At 38.5% G+C, this 17,294-nt stretch overlaps 1 protein-coding gene across 2 annotated transcripts in view; it reads right to left on the reverse strand.

The window, feature by feature from the left end:
* The window catches only part of RADX (RPA1 related single stranded DNA binding protein, X-linked), a 101,438-nt gene that overhangs the window by 80,780 nt on the left and 3,364 nt on the right, over positions 1–17,294 (reverse strand). For both annotated transcript variants that reach the window (XM_086389676.1, XM_086389674.1), the window contains exon 2: positions 1,719–1,861. In XM_086389676.1, the coding sequence (XP_086245802.1) occupies positions 1,719–1,861 (143 nt within the window). The remainder of the gene's footprint in view (positions 1–1,718; positions 1,862–17,294) is intronic.

Raw genomic sequence — 17,294 nt, forward strand, 5'->3', positions numbered from 1 at the left:
GATACAAAATGTTATATATACTATGATTCCCATTTTGTAAGAAAATTTACTATGATACATGACATGCTGCTGCTGCTGCTAAGTCACTTCAGTCGTGTCAGACTCTGTGCGATCCCCATAGACAGCAGTCCATCAGGCTCCCCCGTCCCTGGAATTCTCCAGGCAAGAACACTGGAGTGGGTTGCCATTCCCTTCCCCAATGCGTGAAAGTGAAAAGTGAAAGTGAAGTCATTCAGTCGTGTCTGACTCATAGCGACCCCATGGACTGCTGCCTACCAGGCTCCACCGTCCATGGGATTTTCCAGGCAAGAGTACTGGAGTGGGGTGCCATTGCCTTCTCCAATGATATATTACATAGTCATATGTAATATATAATAGGGGACTTCCCTAGTGGCTCAGTGATAAAGAATCCACCTGCCAATGCAGGAGACACGGGTTTGATCCCTGGGTCGTGAATATCCCCTGGTGAAGGAAATGGCAACACACTCCAGTATTCTTGCCTAGGAAATCCCATGGACAGAGGAGCCTGGCAGGCCATAGTTCATGGGATCACAAAGATTTGGACATGACTTGGTAACTAAACAACAACAAATACATGATAGGAATACATATATGCATAGATGTGGTATATATGACATACATATGCTATCAGAGACATATGCATTTATGAGAGATACATACATGTATGTATATATATGATCTATACATACAAAATGGGGAAATAAAACACACTAATATTAACAGTGATTCTCACTGAGTGGTAGGATTTGGGTTGATATTATTTATCAGCTTAATATATCTTTATATACTTTGCAAATTCCCTAGAAGTATGTATAACTTTTATTATAAAAGCTTAGCAAAGCACTCTAAATAATTTTTGATAATGTGGAAATACAGTAAAATGTTAAGTTTAAAAAAAATGGGACAGAAATCAGCATCATATGCAGTCAAGATAACAGAGAAGTGTCAGATAGATTTGACAATTAAGGTCTCTATAGTGAGTGACCAGCTGAAGAAAAGAGCCGAGTTAATTGTGTTGAGAAGTAAATAGGAGGCAAGACAGTGAAAACAACTAGTGTAGACTACTTCTTCAAGGAGCTTGCCTGAAGGAGAGAGAGAATACAGGTGTCCTGATGTCAAAGATTGTTTTCCTTTTTTAAAATGGAAGACTATACTATATATCTGGGCTTCCATGGTGGCTCAGTAGTAAAGAATCTGGCTGCAATGTAGGAGATGCAGGCGACACGGGTTTGATCCCTGGGTCAAGAAGATCTCATGGAGGAAAGCATGACAACCCATTCCAGTATTCTTACCGGGAAAATTTCATGGACAGAGGACTACAGTCCATGGGGTTGCAAAGAGTCGGACACAACTGAAGCAACTGAGCATGCCCACACAGACTATATATTACTAATATTTATATGCTGGTATAGAAATCTCAGTAAAAAAGGAAAACACTGAAGATACAGAAAAAGGTATGAAGGAGACTAGCTGGATCAAGGGAACTAAAGAGCACTAATACAGAAATAATTCCTTTTTGTATAAGAAATTATACAGAAAAATACTCTGAAATATATATTTATGTTCATTATATACATTACTAAGTTGAACTTTTAATGTGTTATTTAAACATAAATTATCCTAATGAAGGTATCATGTCTGCAAGTTATAATTTATGATTGATAAATTAACATATAACATCTTATCACTATTCATACCTGGTATGGCTCAATTATCTTTTTATTGGGTTTTCCATAGTATCGCAGTTTTGATTTATGTAAGATTCTCACAAGCAATGGAGGAAAATTCTTTGTATTAGACCAGGTCATCTCAAGGTGAGAAAGGGAAATTATTTTGGTATCTAGAATACAAAAAAGAAAAAATGTCATAGTGATTTCAAAATTCTATTTTATTAGTTAAAAATGGTAGCCAGATCAGACCCAAATCAACTCCTTCTCACCAGCTAAGCCAGTCTATATACTTCTCACATACAAAACTTAGCAATAAACAGTAACCTTAATAATAATGGTTAAATATATATATATATATATGTGTGTGTGTGTGTATATATATATATATACACACACACACACACACCATGATTTACTATGTTACTGGAATATAGGTAAATACCTATGCTAACTAACACATTTAGATGGAACTGTCCATCTATAATACTCTCTATCTTGTCAAACTGTGTAATTACTTCCTGGAAGACTTGGATCAAAACTTACCTTCCTTAAGAAAAAACTCAAAACCATGGAATATTTTCCCACTACTAAGCACTTATACATTTAATTTGTAGAATTTTCATGATATATTTCTTTATTGCCCCCACCTTAGTCTCATATGTGTAAGTTCAATTTTCCCCAAACATTCCAGACACGGTCCTGTATCAGGGCCTTTGCACTTGCTGTTCCCTGGGTCTGGAATGTCTTTCTCTTAGATATCTGAGTGACTTTTTCTCCTTCAAGTTTTGCTCAAAGGTCACTTTCTTAGTGATGCTAGCTCTAACCCCCCTATAGAAAACTAATCCCCTTACTTATCTCCATCCCATTTTTCTACATACCAATGGCACTTATTACATTTTTATATGCCATATAATTTACTTGAAAATGTTTTAATCTCCAAGCCTGTTGGTAAGTGCCAAAACTGTTTACAAGCTATTCATCACCTTTAAAAGATTAATTTGTATTTCTAATTTTATTCTTCCTTGGGCTAAGAGGGATTCCATCTGCAATTTTCTCCACATTTTGTTCTCATAGCCTACAGTCCCAGCTTTTAAAACCTGAACTGGTATTTGTTCAAACATTTCATTGACTTCCCTAAGGCATCTTCCACTTCCATTTTTATTTATATAATGTATCACCACCTCAACTTTGGTATTAAAAGTATTCTCGTATTTTGTTTTCAGTAACAGTTTAAATGGCCTTTTATAATTACAACACTACCATTAATACCCACCCCATTTTCAGTATTAGGTATCTTGTATAAATTTCCCTCCAGATTCTCCCAAAACTACTAGTCCAGGATCACAGAGACTAGTATTTGATCTGACACAATTAAGTAATTTCCTTTTTAATATGGTGAAACAAACTGTACCTCAGCTCTGAATTATCTAGAGTGTATGTGGAACACTCTTGACCAATGAAGGCACATACACCTCCTTTACAAGTGGAATAAATTCAAAAGCTACACACTTTTATAAAACCAGAGCTGTAAGAGCTACTATTTCTGCTACAATTGAGTCCAGACAGCCATGATCAAACATCTGCCTGGAGAACATTTTCCCAGATTGGGTAAAAACAACAACAAAAAAACCCCTCATTAACTTCATAGAATATACATATCTCTAAAATCTAAAAAGAAATTACAAGTTAAAAAGAAATTACATAGACAATGGGGAATCCATGTAAATTCATAGAAATAAGTGGATTCTTTATCAAAAGAAAGAATAAAAATAATAGACTACATATTCAATATAAAAATTAGTAAACAACGCAATAGTGTTTCTTAAACTTGGTGGTCTCAGGACCCCTTTATAGTCTTAAAAAATTACTGAAGACCTCAATGCTATGCTAAGTCACTTCAGTGGTGTCCTACTCTGTGCGACCCCATAAACGGCAGCCCACCAGTCTCCCCTATCCCTGGGATTCTCCAGGCAAGAACACTGGAGTGGGTTGCCATTTCCTTCTCCAGTGCGTGAAAGTGAAAAGTGAAACTGAAGTCGCTCAGTCATGTCCGACTCCTAGCGACCCCATGGACTGCGGCCTACCAGGCTCCTCCGTCCATGGGATTTTCCAGGCAAGAGTACTGGAGTGGGGTGCCATTGCCTTCTCAATAAGCTTCTGTTTATGTGGGTAATATTTACCAATACTTACCATATTACATAGTAAAACTAAGAAATAAAAATATTTATTAATTCCTTTAAAACAAAAACAATAAATCTGTTATACATAGTAAAAAGATGTATTTTTGAAAAATGACTACATTGTTCAAAATCAAAAATGTAGTGGGAAGAGTGGTATTGTTTTACATTTTTGCAGATCTCTTTATTATCTAGCTTAAAAGAATACAGCTGGATAAATCATATTTTCTTTGGCATTTATTCAGTCTGTTTCAATGTCCTTGACATGCAGCCTCTGGAAAACTCCGCTCTGTACTTCAGAAGGAGAGTTTAAAAAAAGAAAATAAAGCCTTAATATTATTATTACATTGAAAACCACTTCAAAAGAATAAGTCTAAGGAATATAAAGAGGAATAAAGATAAAAATTGAAAATAATGAATTAGAAAACAGTATGACTGTTAAGTCCAATTCCCTGGAAAAATTAATAAAAAGGTAAAACCTTATAAGTGCAATCAGGAAAAAATCAAACAAAAAGATAACACCCAGAATGTGATCACCTATAAACATAGAGAAAATCATTTTAAAGATTATATGATTATATAGCACTAAGCATGAAAACAGCAATGAAATTGATAGTCTTCTAGAAACATATGAACTACCAATATAGTTGCCCTAAGAACAGAACACTGGAACACATCAATAACCATGGAAGAAAATGAAAAAGTTCCTAATAATGACCTTCCAAACTACACCAGATTCACATGGTTAACAATTTTCAAAGAATAGCTTTCTCTTCAGTTGTTCTAGAGCACAGTAAGTATAAAAATTGTACCAATTCATTTGATAAACTTAGATAAATCTTAAAAATTATAACAAATAGTAAAAAAGAGAACTAAAAACCCCAAACATTTATAATGGCAAAAATCCTAAATCAAATACTTTAAAATCCAATGTAGCAGTATGCTAAAATGAATTATGATTAAGTAGAGTCCTAAACATCTTGTGCAGGAGAATATTAAAAACTCTAAATAATTCTGGATATTGACATAAAATGCAAGTTCAAATAATTATGCTAAAACATTGAAGAGAATAAAAATATAATACTCTTAAATCACTAAGATAAAAATGTTTTCAAATAGTTAAAAAAATAATGCATGGACAAGGAAGAAGATGGTGGAGGAACAGGATGGGGAGACCACTTTCTCCCCCACAAATTCATCAAAAGAACATTTGAACGATGAGTAAATTCCACAAAACAACTTCTGAATGCCGGCAGAGGACATCAGGCACCCAGAAAAGCAGCCCATTGTCTTTGGAAGGAGGTAGGAAAAAATATAAAAGACAAAAAGAGAGACAAAAGAGGTAGGAATGGAGCTCCGTCCCAGGAAGGGAGTCTTAAAAAAGAGAGAAGTTTCCAAACACCAGGAAACACTCTCACTGCCAAGTCTGTGTGAGCCTTGGAACCACAGAGGGCAACATAACCAGAGGAAAAATAAATAAATAATTAAAACCCACAGATTACATGCCCACGGTAAATCCCTCAGTGGAGAAGCAGCACAGACGCCTGCATCCGCCACTAGCAAGTGGGGGCTGGGCAGCGAGGCGCAGGCTGCATTGCTTAGAATAAGGACTGGGCCTGAATGCCCGGAGGGCAGTCTGAGGGTACTAACTTGGGGTAGCAAACCAGACTGTGGGATAGCTACCACGCAAAAAGCCCTAACATAAGATGCCACCAGGCCTGCTCACAGAACAAAGGACTGATGAGAGCTACATGAAAAGCCCTAACCTAAGAAACCATCAGGTCCGATAACAGAACGACTGAGCAGAGCTAGCCCACTGCAGACCATCCCACTCCGGGGACAGGCAGCCAGAGCCAGAAGGGGGCAGTCGCAGCCCCAGAGAGGCATTATCTACCAAACTGCAAGCAGGCTTCATTGCTAACCAAGACTTCTTGGGATTCTGGACAGTCAACATCCGCCTGAGAAGGTGCACCAGTTGTACAGCCAGAAAACCGAGCGGCAGGGATGGGGGAGGCCTTAAGTCACAGTGACTGCGCTCACCAAACACCTGGTCACCTGAGCTGCTTGGACCTGGGAAGGGCACAAAACGCAGGCCCAACCGAGTTTGCCCCTCTGAGGACTACCCGAGTACCTGAACCTGAGTGGATTAGACCTGGGAAGTGCATACAACCCAGGGCCAGTCTCAGACAGTTCATGGCAGAGCAACCTAGAGCCTAAGCAGCGTACAAAGGGAAAGCACACATGCCGTGAGCAGGGGCAAACCTAGTGTTGCCGAGACACTGCGAACACACGCCAGTGTTATTTGTTTGCAGCATCCCTCCCTCCCCACACCACAACTGAACAAGTGAGCCTAAAAAAGTGTCCACCACCACCCCCTTGTTTTAGGGTAGAAATCAGACACTGAAGAGACCAGCAAACAGAAGAAGCTAAAACAGAGGGAACCGCCTTGGAAGTGACAGATGCAATAGATTAAAACCCTGTAGTTAGTACCGACTACATAGTAAGGGGCATATAGACCTTGAGAAATATAAGCCAGACCAAGGAACTATCCGAAAATGAACTGAACCCACACTGCCCACAACAACAACAGAGAAAATTCTAGATATATTTTTACTATTTTTACTATCATTCTTTATTTTGAAAAAAAATTTTAAGTCCTTATTACTCCTTTAATTTTAATTTTTATAACCTACCATTACTTTGCAAAAAAAAGAGAGACCCTATTTTTTAATGCAAACTTCATATATATATATATATATATATATATATATTATAATTTTGTGACTTTTTTTTCTTTAATATTGTATTTTTGAAAATCCAACCTCTACTTTAGATTTTTAATCTTTGCTTTTTGGTATTTGTTATCAATTGTGTACCTTTAAGAACCCAATCCTCAGTACCCATTTTTACTTGGGAGTGTGATTACTGGCTTGATTGCTCTCTCCCCCTTTTGACTCTCCTTTTTCTCCACGAGGTCCCCTCTATCTCCTCCCTCCCCCTTCTCTTCTCTACCTAACTCTGTGACACTCTTTGGGTATTCCGGGCAGTGGATAACACTTAGGGAACTGACTACTGCCTGGATCTATCTCTCTACTTTTGATTCCCCTTCTCCTCCTAGTCACCTCTGTCTCCTTCCTCCCTCTTCTCTTCTGTGTTTAACTCCATGAACATCTCTGAGCGGTCCAGACTGTGGAGCACACATAAGGAAGTGATTACTGGCTAGCTTGCTCTCTCCCTCTTTTGATTCTACCTCATCTCATCCGGGTCACCTCTAACTCTCTCCTCCCTCTTCTCTCCTCCATGTAACTCTGTGAATGTCTCTGGGTGTCCCTCACTGTGGAGAAACTTTTCATCTTTAACCTAGACATTTTATCAACGGTGCTGTATAGATGGAGAAGTCTTGAGGCTACTGTAAAAATACGACTGAAAACCAGAAGCAGGAGGCTTAAGTCCAAACCCTGAGAACACCGGAGAACTCCTGACTCCAGGGAACATTAATCGACAGGAGCTCGTCAAACGCCTCCATACCTACACTGAAACCAAGCACCACCCAAGGGCCAACAAGTTCCAGAGCAAGACATACCACGCAAATTCTCCAGCAACACAGGAACACAGCCCTGAGCTTCAATATACAGGCTGCCCAAAGTCACTCCAAACCCACTGACATCTCATAACTCATTACTGGACACTTCATTACACTCCAGAGAGAAGAAATCCAGATCCACCCACCAGAACACCGACACAAACTTCCCTAACCAGGAAACCTTGACAACCACCCATTCAACCCCACCCACAGTGAGGAAACTCCACAATAAATAGAACTCCACAAACTGCCAGAATACAGAAAGGCCACCCCAAACACAGCAATAGAAACAAGATGAAGAGACAAAGGAATACCCAGAAGGTAAAGGAACAGGATAAATGCCCACCAAATCAAACAAAAGAGGAAGAGATAGGGAATCTACCTGATAAAGAATTCTGAACAATGATAGTGAAAATGATCCAAAATCTTGAAAACAAAATGGAATCACAGATAAACAGCCTGGAGACAAGGATTGAGAAGAGGTAAGAAAGGTTTAACAAGGACCTAGAAGAAATAAAAGAGTCAATATATAATTAATAATGCAACAAATGTGATCAAAAACACTCTGGAGGGAACAAATAGTAGAATAAGGGAGGCAGAAGGGAGGATTAATGAAGTAGAAGACAGAATGGTAGAAATAAATGAATCAGAGAGGAAAAAAGAAATACAAATTAAAAGAAATGAGGACAACATCAGAGACCTCTGGGACAATGTTAACCGCCCCAACATTCGAATCACAGAAGTCCCAGAAGAAGAAGACAAAAAGAAAGACCATGAGAAAATACTTGAGGAGATAATAGCTGAAAACTTCCCTAAAATGGGGAAGGAAATAATCACCCAAGTCCAAGAAACCCAGAGAGTCCCAAACAGGATAAACCCAAGATGAAACACCCCAAGACACATATTAATCAAATTAACAAAGATCAAACACAAAGAACAAATATTAAAAGCACCAAGGGAAAAACAACAAATAACACACAAGGGGATTCCCATAAGGATAACAGGTGATCTTTCAATAGAAACTCTTCAGGCCAGGAGGGAATGGCAGGACATACTTAAAGTGATGAAAGAAAATAACCTACAGCCCAGATTACTGTACCCAGCAAGGATCTCATTAAAATATTCAAACCTTTACAAACAAGCAAAAGCTGAGAGAATTCAGCACCACCAAACCAGCTCTCCAACAAATACTAAATGATCTTCTCTAGACAGGAAACAAAAGGGTGTATAAACTTAAACCAAAACAATGAAGTAAATGGCAATGGTATCATACTTATCAATAATTACCTTAAACGTAAATGGGTTGAATGCCCCAACCAAAAGACAAAGACTGGCTGAATGGATACAAAAACAAGACCCCTATATATGTTGTCTACAAGAGACCCACCTCAAAACAAGGGACACATACAGACTGAAAGTGAAGGGCTGGAAAAAGATATTCCACACAAACAGAGACCAAAAGAAAGCAGGAGTAGCAATACTGGTATCAGATAAAATAGACTTTAAAATAAAGGTTGTGAAAAGAGACAAAGAAGGACACTACATCATGATCAAAGGATCAATCGAAGAAGATAAAACAATTATAAATATATATGCACCCAACATAGGAGCACCACAATATGTAAGACAAATGCTAACAAGTATGAAAGGGGAAATCAACAATAACACAATAATAGAGGGAGACTTCAATACCCCACTCACACCTATGGATAGATCAACTAAACAGAAAATTAACAAGGAAACACAAACTTTAAATGATACAATAGACCAGTTAGATCTAACTGATATCTATAGGACATTTCATCCCAAAACAATGAATTTCACCTTTTTCTCAAGTGCACACGGACCCTTCTCCAAGATAGACCACATCCGGGGCCATAAATCTAGCCTTGGTAAATTCAAAAACATTGAAATCATTCCAAGCATCTTTTCTGACCACAATGCAGTAAGATTAGATCTCAATTACAGGAGAAAAACTATTAAAAATGCCAAGCTATGGAGGGTGAACAACACATTGCTGAATAACCAACAAATCAAAGAAGAAATCAAAAAGAAATCAAAATATGCATAGAAATGAATGAAAATGAAAACATAACAACCTAAAACCTGTGGAACACTGTAAAAGAAGTTCTATGGGGAAGGTTCATAGCAATACAGGCATACCTCAAGAAACAAGAAAAAAACCAAATAAATAACCTAACTCTACCCCTAAAGCAACTAGAAAAGGAAGAAATGAAGAACCTCAGGGTTAGTAGAAGGAAAGAAATCTTAAAAATTAGGGCATAAATAAATGCAAAAGAAACAAAAGAGACCATAGCAAAAATCAACAAAGCCAAAACCTGTTTCTTAGAAAGGATAAATAAAACTGACAAACCATTAGCCAGAGTCATCAAGAAACAAAGGGAGAAAAATCAAATCAATAAAATTAGAAATGAAAATGGAGAGATCACAACAGACAACACAGAAATACAAAGGATCATAAGAGACTACTATCAGCAATTATATGCCAATAAAATGGGCAACTTGGAAGAAATGGACAAATTCTTAGAAAAGTACAACTTTCCAAAACTGGAGCAGGAAGAAATAGAAAATCTTAACAGATCCATCAAAAGCATGGAAATTGAAACTGTAATCAGAAATCTTCCAGCAAACAAAAGCCCAGGAACAGACGGCTTTACAGTGGAATTCTACCAAAAATTTAGAGAAGAGCTAACACATATCCTACTCAAACTGTTCCAGAAAATTGCAGAGGAAGGTAAACTTCCAAACTCATTCTATGAGGCCACCATCACCCTAATACCAAAACCTGACAAAGATGCCATAGAAAAAGAAAACTAAAGGCCAATATCACTGATGAACATAGATGCAAAAATCCTTAACAAAATTCTAGCAATCAGAATCCAACAAAACATTAAAAAGATCATACACCATGACCAAGTGGGCTTTATCCAAGGGATGCAAGGATTCTTCAATATCCAAATCAGTCAGTGTAATACACCACATTAACAAATTGAAAAATAAAAGCCATATGATTATCTCAATAGATGCAGAGAAAGCCTTTGACAAAATTCAACATCCATTTATGATAAAATCTCTCCAGAAAGCAGGAATAGAAGGAACATGCCTCAACATAATAAAAGCTATATATGACAAACCCACAGCAAACATTATCCTCAATGGTGAAAAATTGAAAGCATTTCCCCTAAAGTCAGAAACAAGACAAGGGTGCCCACTCTCACCACTACTATTCAACATAGTTTTGGAAGTTTGGGCCACAGCAATCAGAGCAGAAAAAGAAATAAAAGGAATCCAAATTGGAAAAGAAGAAGTAAAACTCTCACTGTTTGCAGATGACATGATCCTCTACATAGGAAACCCTAAAGACTCCACCAGAAAATTACTAATCAATGAATATAGTAAGTTGCAGGATATAAAATCAACACACAGAAATCCCTTGCATTCTTATACACTAATAATGAGAAAATAGAGAAATTTAGGAAACAATTCCATTCACCATTGCAATGAAAAGAATAAAATACTTAGGAATATATCTACCTAAAGAAACTAAAGACCTATATATAGAAAACTATAAAACACTGGTGAAAGAAATCAAAGAGGACACTAATAGATGGAGAAATATACCATGTTGATGGATTGGAAGAATCAACACAGTGAAAATGAGTATACTACCCAAAGCAATCTATAGATTCAATGCAATCCCTATCAAGCTACCAATGGTATTTTTCACAGAGCTAGAACAAATAATTTCAAAATTTGTATGGAAATACAAAAAACCTCGAATAGCCAAAGCAATCTTGAGAAAGAATGGAACTGGAGGAATTAACCTGCCTGACTTCAGGCTCTACTACAAAGCCACAGTCATCAAGACAGTATGGTACTGGCACAAAGACAGAAATATAGATCAATGGAACAAAATACAAAGCCCAGAGATAAATCCATGCACCTATGGCCACCTTATCTTTGACAAAGGAGGCAAGAATATACAATGGAGAAAAGACAATCTCTTTAACAAGCGGTGCTGGGAAAACTGGTCGACCACTTGTAAAAGAATGAAAGTAGAACACTTTCAAAAAATAAACTCAAAATGGATTAAATATCTAAACATAAGATCAGAAACTATAAAACTCCTAGAGGAGAACATAGGCAAAACACTCTCCGACATAAACCACAGCAGGATCCTCTATGACCCACCTCCCAGAATAGTGGAAATAAAAGCAAAAACAAACAAATGGGACCTAATTAAAGTTCAAAGCTTCTGCACAACAAAGGAAACTCTAAGCAAGGTGAAAAGACAGCCTTCAGCATGGAAGAAAATAATAACAAATGAAGCAACTGACAAAGAATTAATCTCAAAAAAATACAAGCAACTCCTGCAGTTCAATTTCAGAAAAAAAAACAACCCAATCAAAAAATGGGCCAAAGAACTAAACAGACATTTCTCCAAAGAAGACATACAGATGGCTAACAAACACATGAAAAGATGCTCAACACCACTCATTATCAGAGAAATGCAACTCAAAACCACAATGAGGTACCATTTCACGCCAGTCAGAATGGCTGGGATCCAAAAGTCTACAAACAATAAATGCTGGAGAGGGTGTGGAGAAAAGGGAACCCTCTTACACTGTTGGTGGGAATGCAAACTAGTACAGCCACTATGGAGAACTGTGTGGAGTTTCCTTAAAAAACTGGAAATAGATCTGCCATATGACCCAGCAATCCTACTGCTGGGCATACACAGCGAGGAAACCAGAATTGAAAGAGACACGTGTACCCCAATGTTCATCGCAGCACTGTTTATAATAGCCAGGACATGGAAGAAACCTAGATGTCCATCAGAAGTCAAATGGATAAGAAAGCTGTGGTATGTATACACAATGGAGTATTACTTAGCCATCAAAAAGAATCCATTTGAATCAGTTCTAATGAGGTGGATGAAACTGGAGCCTATTATACAGTGTGAAGTAAGCCAGAAAGAAAAACACCAATACTGTATACTAACACATATATATGGAATCTAGAAAGATGGTAATGATAACTCTGTATGTGAGACAGCAAAAGAGACACAGATGTATAGAACAGTCTTCTGGACTCTGTGGGAGAGGGCAAGGGTGGGATGATTTGGGAGAATGACATTGAAACATGTATAATATCATATGTGAAATGAATAGCCAGTCCAGTTTCGATGCATGATACATGATGCTCGGGGCTGGTGCACTGGGATGACCCAGAGGGATGGTACAGAGAGGGAGGAGGGAGGGGGGTTCGGGATGGGGAACACGTGTACACCCGTGGCGGATTCATGTTGATGTATGGCAAAACCAATACAATTTGTGAAGTAATTAGCCTCCAATTAAAATAAATAAACTTTTTAAAAAAATAATGCATGGCATATAATAAAGTAGGTCTGTAAGAATAAGTATAAACATCATTAATTACATAAAACGTAACTTGATTAACTTCATCTCTTGAAAGAAAAAGAATTTGGGTAAAAAAGAAAAAGCTTAGCTATGCAGAGAAACCTAAAACAAGGATGATTTGAGAGAATAGCATTGAAACATGTATATTATCACATGTGAAATAGATCGCCAGTCCACGTTTGATGCATGAGGCAAGGTGTTCAGGGCTGGTACATGGGGATGACCCTGACAGATGGGAAGGGAGGGAGGTGGGAGGCAGGGTCAGGATGGGGAACACATGTACACCCATGGCTGATTCATGTGAATGTATGGCAAAAACCATTTTTAAAAAAATGGAAATAAAGTGATGAGCAAAGAAATATACACTAAGCCAGTGGTTATCAAAGTGTGGCCTTTGCACCAGCAGAATCAATGTGTTAGTAATGTAAATTCTAGGGCAGATGTACTGAGAATCATAAACTGGTGGCAGGATCCAGCAATCTGAATTTCTGAGGTCATATGGCTTCCCTCATAGCTCAGTTGGTAAAGAATCCGCCTGCAATGCAGAAGACCCAGGTTCTGCAGCCGGAAGATCTGCTGGAGAACGGACAGGCTACCCATTCCAGTATTCTTGGGCTTCCCTTGTGGCTCAGCTGGTAAAGAATTCTCTTGTAAAGCGGGATACCTGGGTTCGATCCCTGGGTTGAAAAGATCCCCTGGAGACGGGAAAAGTTACCCACTCTAGTATTCTGGCCTGAAGATTTCCATGGACTATAGTCCATAGGGTTGCAAAGAGTCGGATACGACTGAGCAACTTTCACTTTCACTTTGAGGTGATGTGGATGCCCACTCAGGTTTGAGAATCATGGCTGTAAATGCTAAAAGACCATGTAAGTGGTAAACAGTACTATTAGACAAAATATAATTTGAGGCAAAAAGGGACTAAGAGAAATTCTATGTTGTTAAGTGTAAAATCCACCAAGATATACTCAAGTTATGAAATTTTACGTATTACTGAAAGATCTAAACTTAAAACTTTTAGAAATATAAGCAGAAATGAACAAAATCACCTTCCTAAAAAGAAGTCAATATTCCTCTCAAAGAAATGGGCAAATAAAATAGATTTTAAAATAAGGACATGGAATGTTCTAATTAAAAAATTTAAAACCTGGTATAACAAGGAACTGCACAGCTAATAAGCAAACTTTTTCTAAACTTTTCGGGGTAAACAGAAACTCAAATTTAAAATCAGAAAATATGAGTAATGAGTAAAAATAAAATCTCTATACTTCAAAACCTGGGGTATACAGCCAAAACAGTAACTGTGTTAAATTTCAGAACTGTTAAAGCTTTTGGAAGAAATAAAGAAGGGAATAAATAAACCAAGCATTCAACTCTAGAAGGAAGTACCAAAAACAAAAATAAAAAATGAACAAAGGATGTAAAAATAATTAAAGAGGACAGTACAAATAAAGTAGAAACATCTCCCTGATACAGACTTTTAATTAGTAAAGTTAAAAGTCTTATTTTTGAGTAACAAGACAGTAGACAAACCTCTGCCAAGGCTGATCACGAAAAAGGGTGAAGACTTGAACTTTAGGAACATATCAGGGGATGTAACTGACAAGATAGAGATTAAAACATGTAGATTATGTACAGCTCTGAGATTTAGGTGAAATGAGATTTCCTAGTGAAATGTCAACTCTCAAAAATGCACTCAAAAGAAGCGTTACAGGTTTTACTACTTTCTCAAAAATTGAAAAGGAAAACATTTTCCGAACTCCCAATGCTCACCCAAGGTCCCAGGTTCAAATAGTTTTGGGGGTAAATTCCACCAAACCTTCAAAGAACATGTTATTTTTCTAAGTTCAGAAAAACAGGAAAGCTTCCTAACTCATTCTTTAGACTAATATTAATTAATCTGGTATCAAAATTGAACTGAAATAGTACTTTCCTAAAATATAACAAAACTTATGGATCAAATTCACTTGAATATATAGAGATAACAATAACAAGCATGACCAAGTAGAAACAGTAGTGGTTCAACATCAGAAAACCTATTAATATAATCTATTTCATTCATTCCTTTATTCAATGAACACTTCTAAACTGCCTACTATGTGCCACACATTTTCCTGGCTATAAGAAAAATAGACCACAGCAGTGAAAAAACACACACACACACACACACACACACACGAGTGCTTACCCCCAAGGATCTTATAAATTCGAGGGAGGAGAAAGAAAACAAAATAATTTATGAGTGTTATCAATTCTGTTACAGTGGTGTAATAACAATACAGTGTTAGTCCCTCAGTCGTGTCCCGCTCTTTGTGACGCCATGGACTATAGCCCTCCAGGTTCCTCTGTCCATGGGATTCTCCAGGCAAGAATATTGTAGTCGGTAACCATTTCCTTCTCCAGAGGATCTTCCCGAACCAGGCACTGAACCCCTCTCTCCTGCATCTCCCGCGTTGCAGGCGGACTCTACTTTCCCTAGTGGCTCAGATGGTAAAAAGTCCGCCTGCAATGCACAAGACCCAGGTTCGATCCCTAGCTCAGGAAGATCCCCTGGAGAAGGAAATGGCTACCGACCATGGTATTCTCTAGGCAAGAATACTGGAGTGGGTTGCCAGTTCCTCCAGGGGATCTTCCTGAGCCATGGATTGAACCTGGGTCTCCTGCATTGCAGGCAGACTACTGTCTGAGCCGAAAACGGCAAGGGAAAAAAAAAAAAAAAGGCGGCTGGTGGGCAGGGTGGAAAAATGGCGGCCGGAAAAAAAAAAAAAAGGCGGCTGGTGGGCGGGGTGGAAAAATGGCGGCCGGAAAAAAAAAAAAAAAAAAAAAGGCGGCTGGTGGGCGGGGTGGAAAAATGGCGGCCGGAAAAAAAAAAAAGGCGGCTGGTGGGCGGGGTGGAAAAATGGCGGCCGGAAAAAAAAAAGGCGGCTGGTGGGCGGGGTGGAAAAATGGCGGCCGGAAAAAAAAAAAAAGGCGGCTGGTGGGTGGGGTGGAAAAATGGCGGCCTGTATGCTGAAACAACATGGTGCAGAAGAGAAGTAAGAAGGCTGCAGTTGTGTACAGCAGGGCTCCGCAAACTGTGGTCCTCAGGACAAATACAGCCTGCTGCCAGCAGTCCACGGGGTCGCTAAGAGTCGGGCACGACTGAGCGACTTCACTTTCACTTTTCACTTTCATGCATTGGAGAAGGAAATGGCAACCCACTCCAGTGTTCTTGCCTGGAGAATCCCAGGGACGGGGGACCCTGGTGGGCTGCCATCTATGGAGTGGCACAGAGTTGGACACGACTGAAGCGACTTAGCAGCAGCAGCCAGGATTTGTTAATAAAATAACCCATACATTTACATATTTTCTATGCCACTTTCCATAAACAACAGCAAAGTTCAATAGCTGCAGCAGAAATCAAACGTCTCAAAAAGACAAAAAGATTTACCATCTCTTTACAGAAAGAGTTTGCATACACCATAGGGCCACGTGGATCCCGGTAGGTGGTCTAGATGTTTGTCTAAGTGCAATGGCGAGCCCTGGGGAGGGGTTTAGGCAGGAAAGTGGCACAGTCCAACTTCCATTTTACTTTTTGCCTGCACCCTCTGCTTGCAGGATCTTAGGTCCCTGACCAGGGATGGAACCCTGGACCTGGACAGTGGAAGTGGAGTCCTAACAACTAGACTACCAGGGAATTCTCCTAACTTACATTTTAAAAAGCTGTCTCTGACGTATTATAGTTTACTTTTGGAATAGGGTACTGAACCAGAAGAGGAAAATTTTGGGGGTTCCTGAAATGCTCCATATCTTGATCTAGGGGGATGGTTACATAAATATATATATAGTTGTATTTTTAAGATTTTTCTCTTTTACTGTGTACACAGTATACCGAATAGAAAAGTTTAAAAAGCACAAAAGCACACAACAAATCTAAGAGAACAGAGACACAGTGGGAGAAAATAACCTGAAATATACAGCAGGTAAAAATTTACTGCCCTTAGCAGAGAAATCCTATAAATTAATTAGATTAAAGATATAATTAAAAACAATAGTATAAAATGGGGAAATGGGCACTCTACTAAATATGTTGCTGCTGCTAAGTGGCTTCAGTCGTGCCCGACTCTGTGCGACCCATAGACGGCAGCCCACCAGGCTCCCCCGTCCCTGGGATTCTCCAGGCAAGAACCCATTTTTTCAGAAACCGCTTTGTCAATACCCATTTTAAAATTCAAATACTCTTTATTTCACTGCTAGGAAGCCGTCCATTTAACAGAAATACTTGAACACAGTAAACAAACAGGCATATCCTAATGAGGTTCAGCACTGGATCTAAAACTGAAAAACTAATAACTGCCTAAAACTATAAATTATCCATTAAAATGGGCATGATTATATAAATTATGGTACACCCCCACTATAG

The sequence above is a fragment of the Bos grunniens genome, chromosome X (genome assembly GCF_055505025.1).
Source record: "Bos grunniens cultivar Pamir isolate PY7600 chromosome X, Bosgru_T2T1.0, whole genome shotgun sequence".
NCBI lineage: Eukaryota > Metazoa > Chordata > Mammalia > Artiodactyla > Bovidae > Bos > Bos grunniens.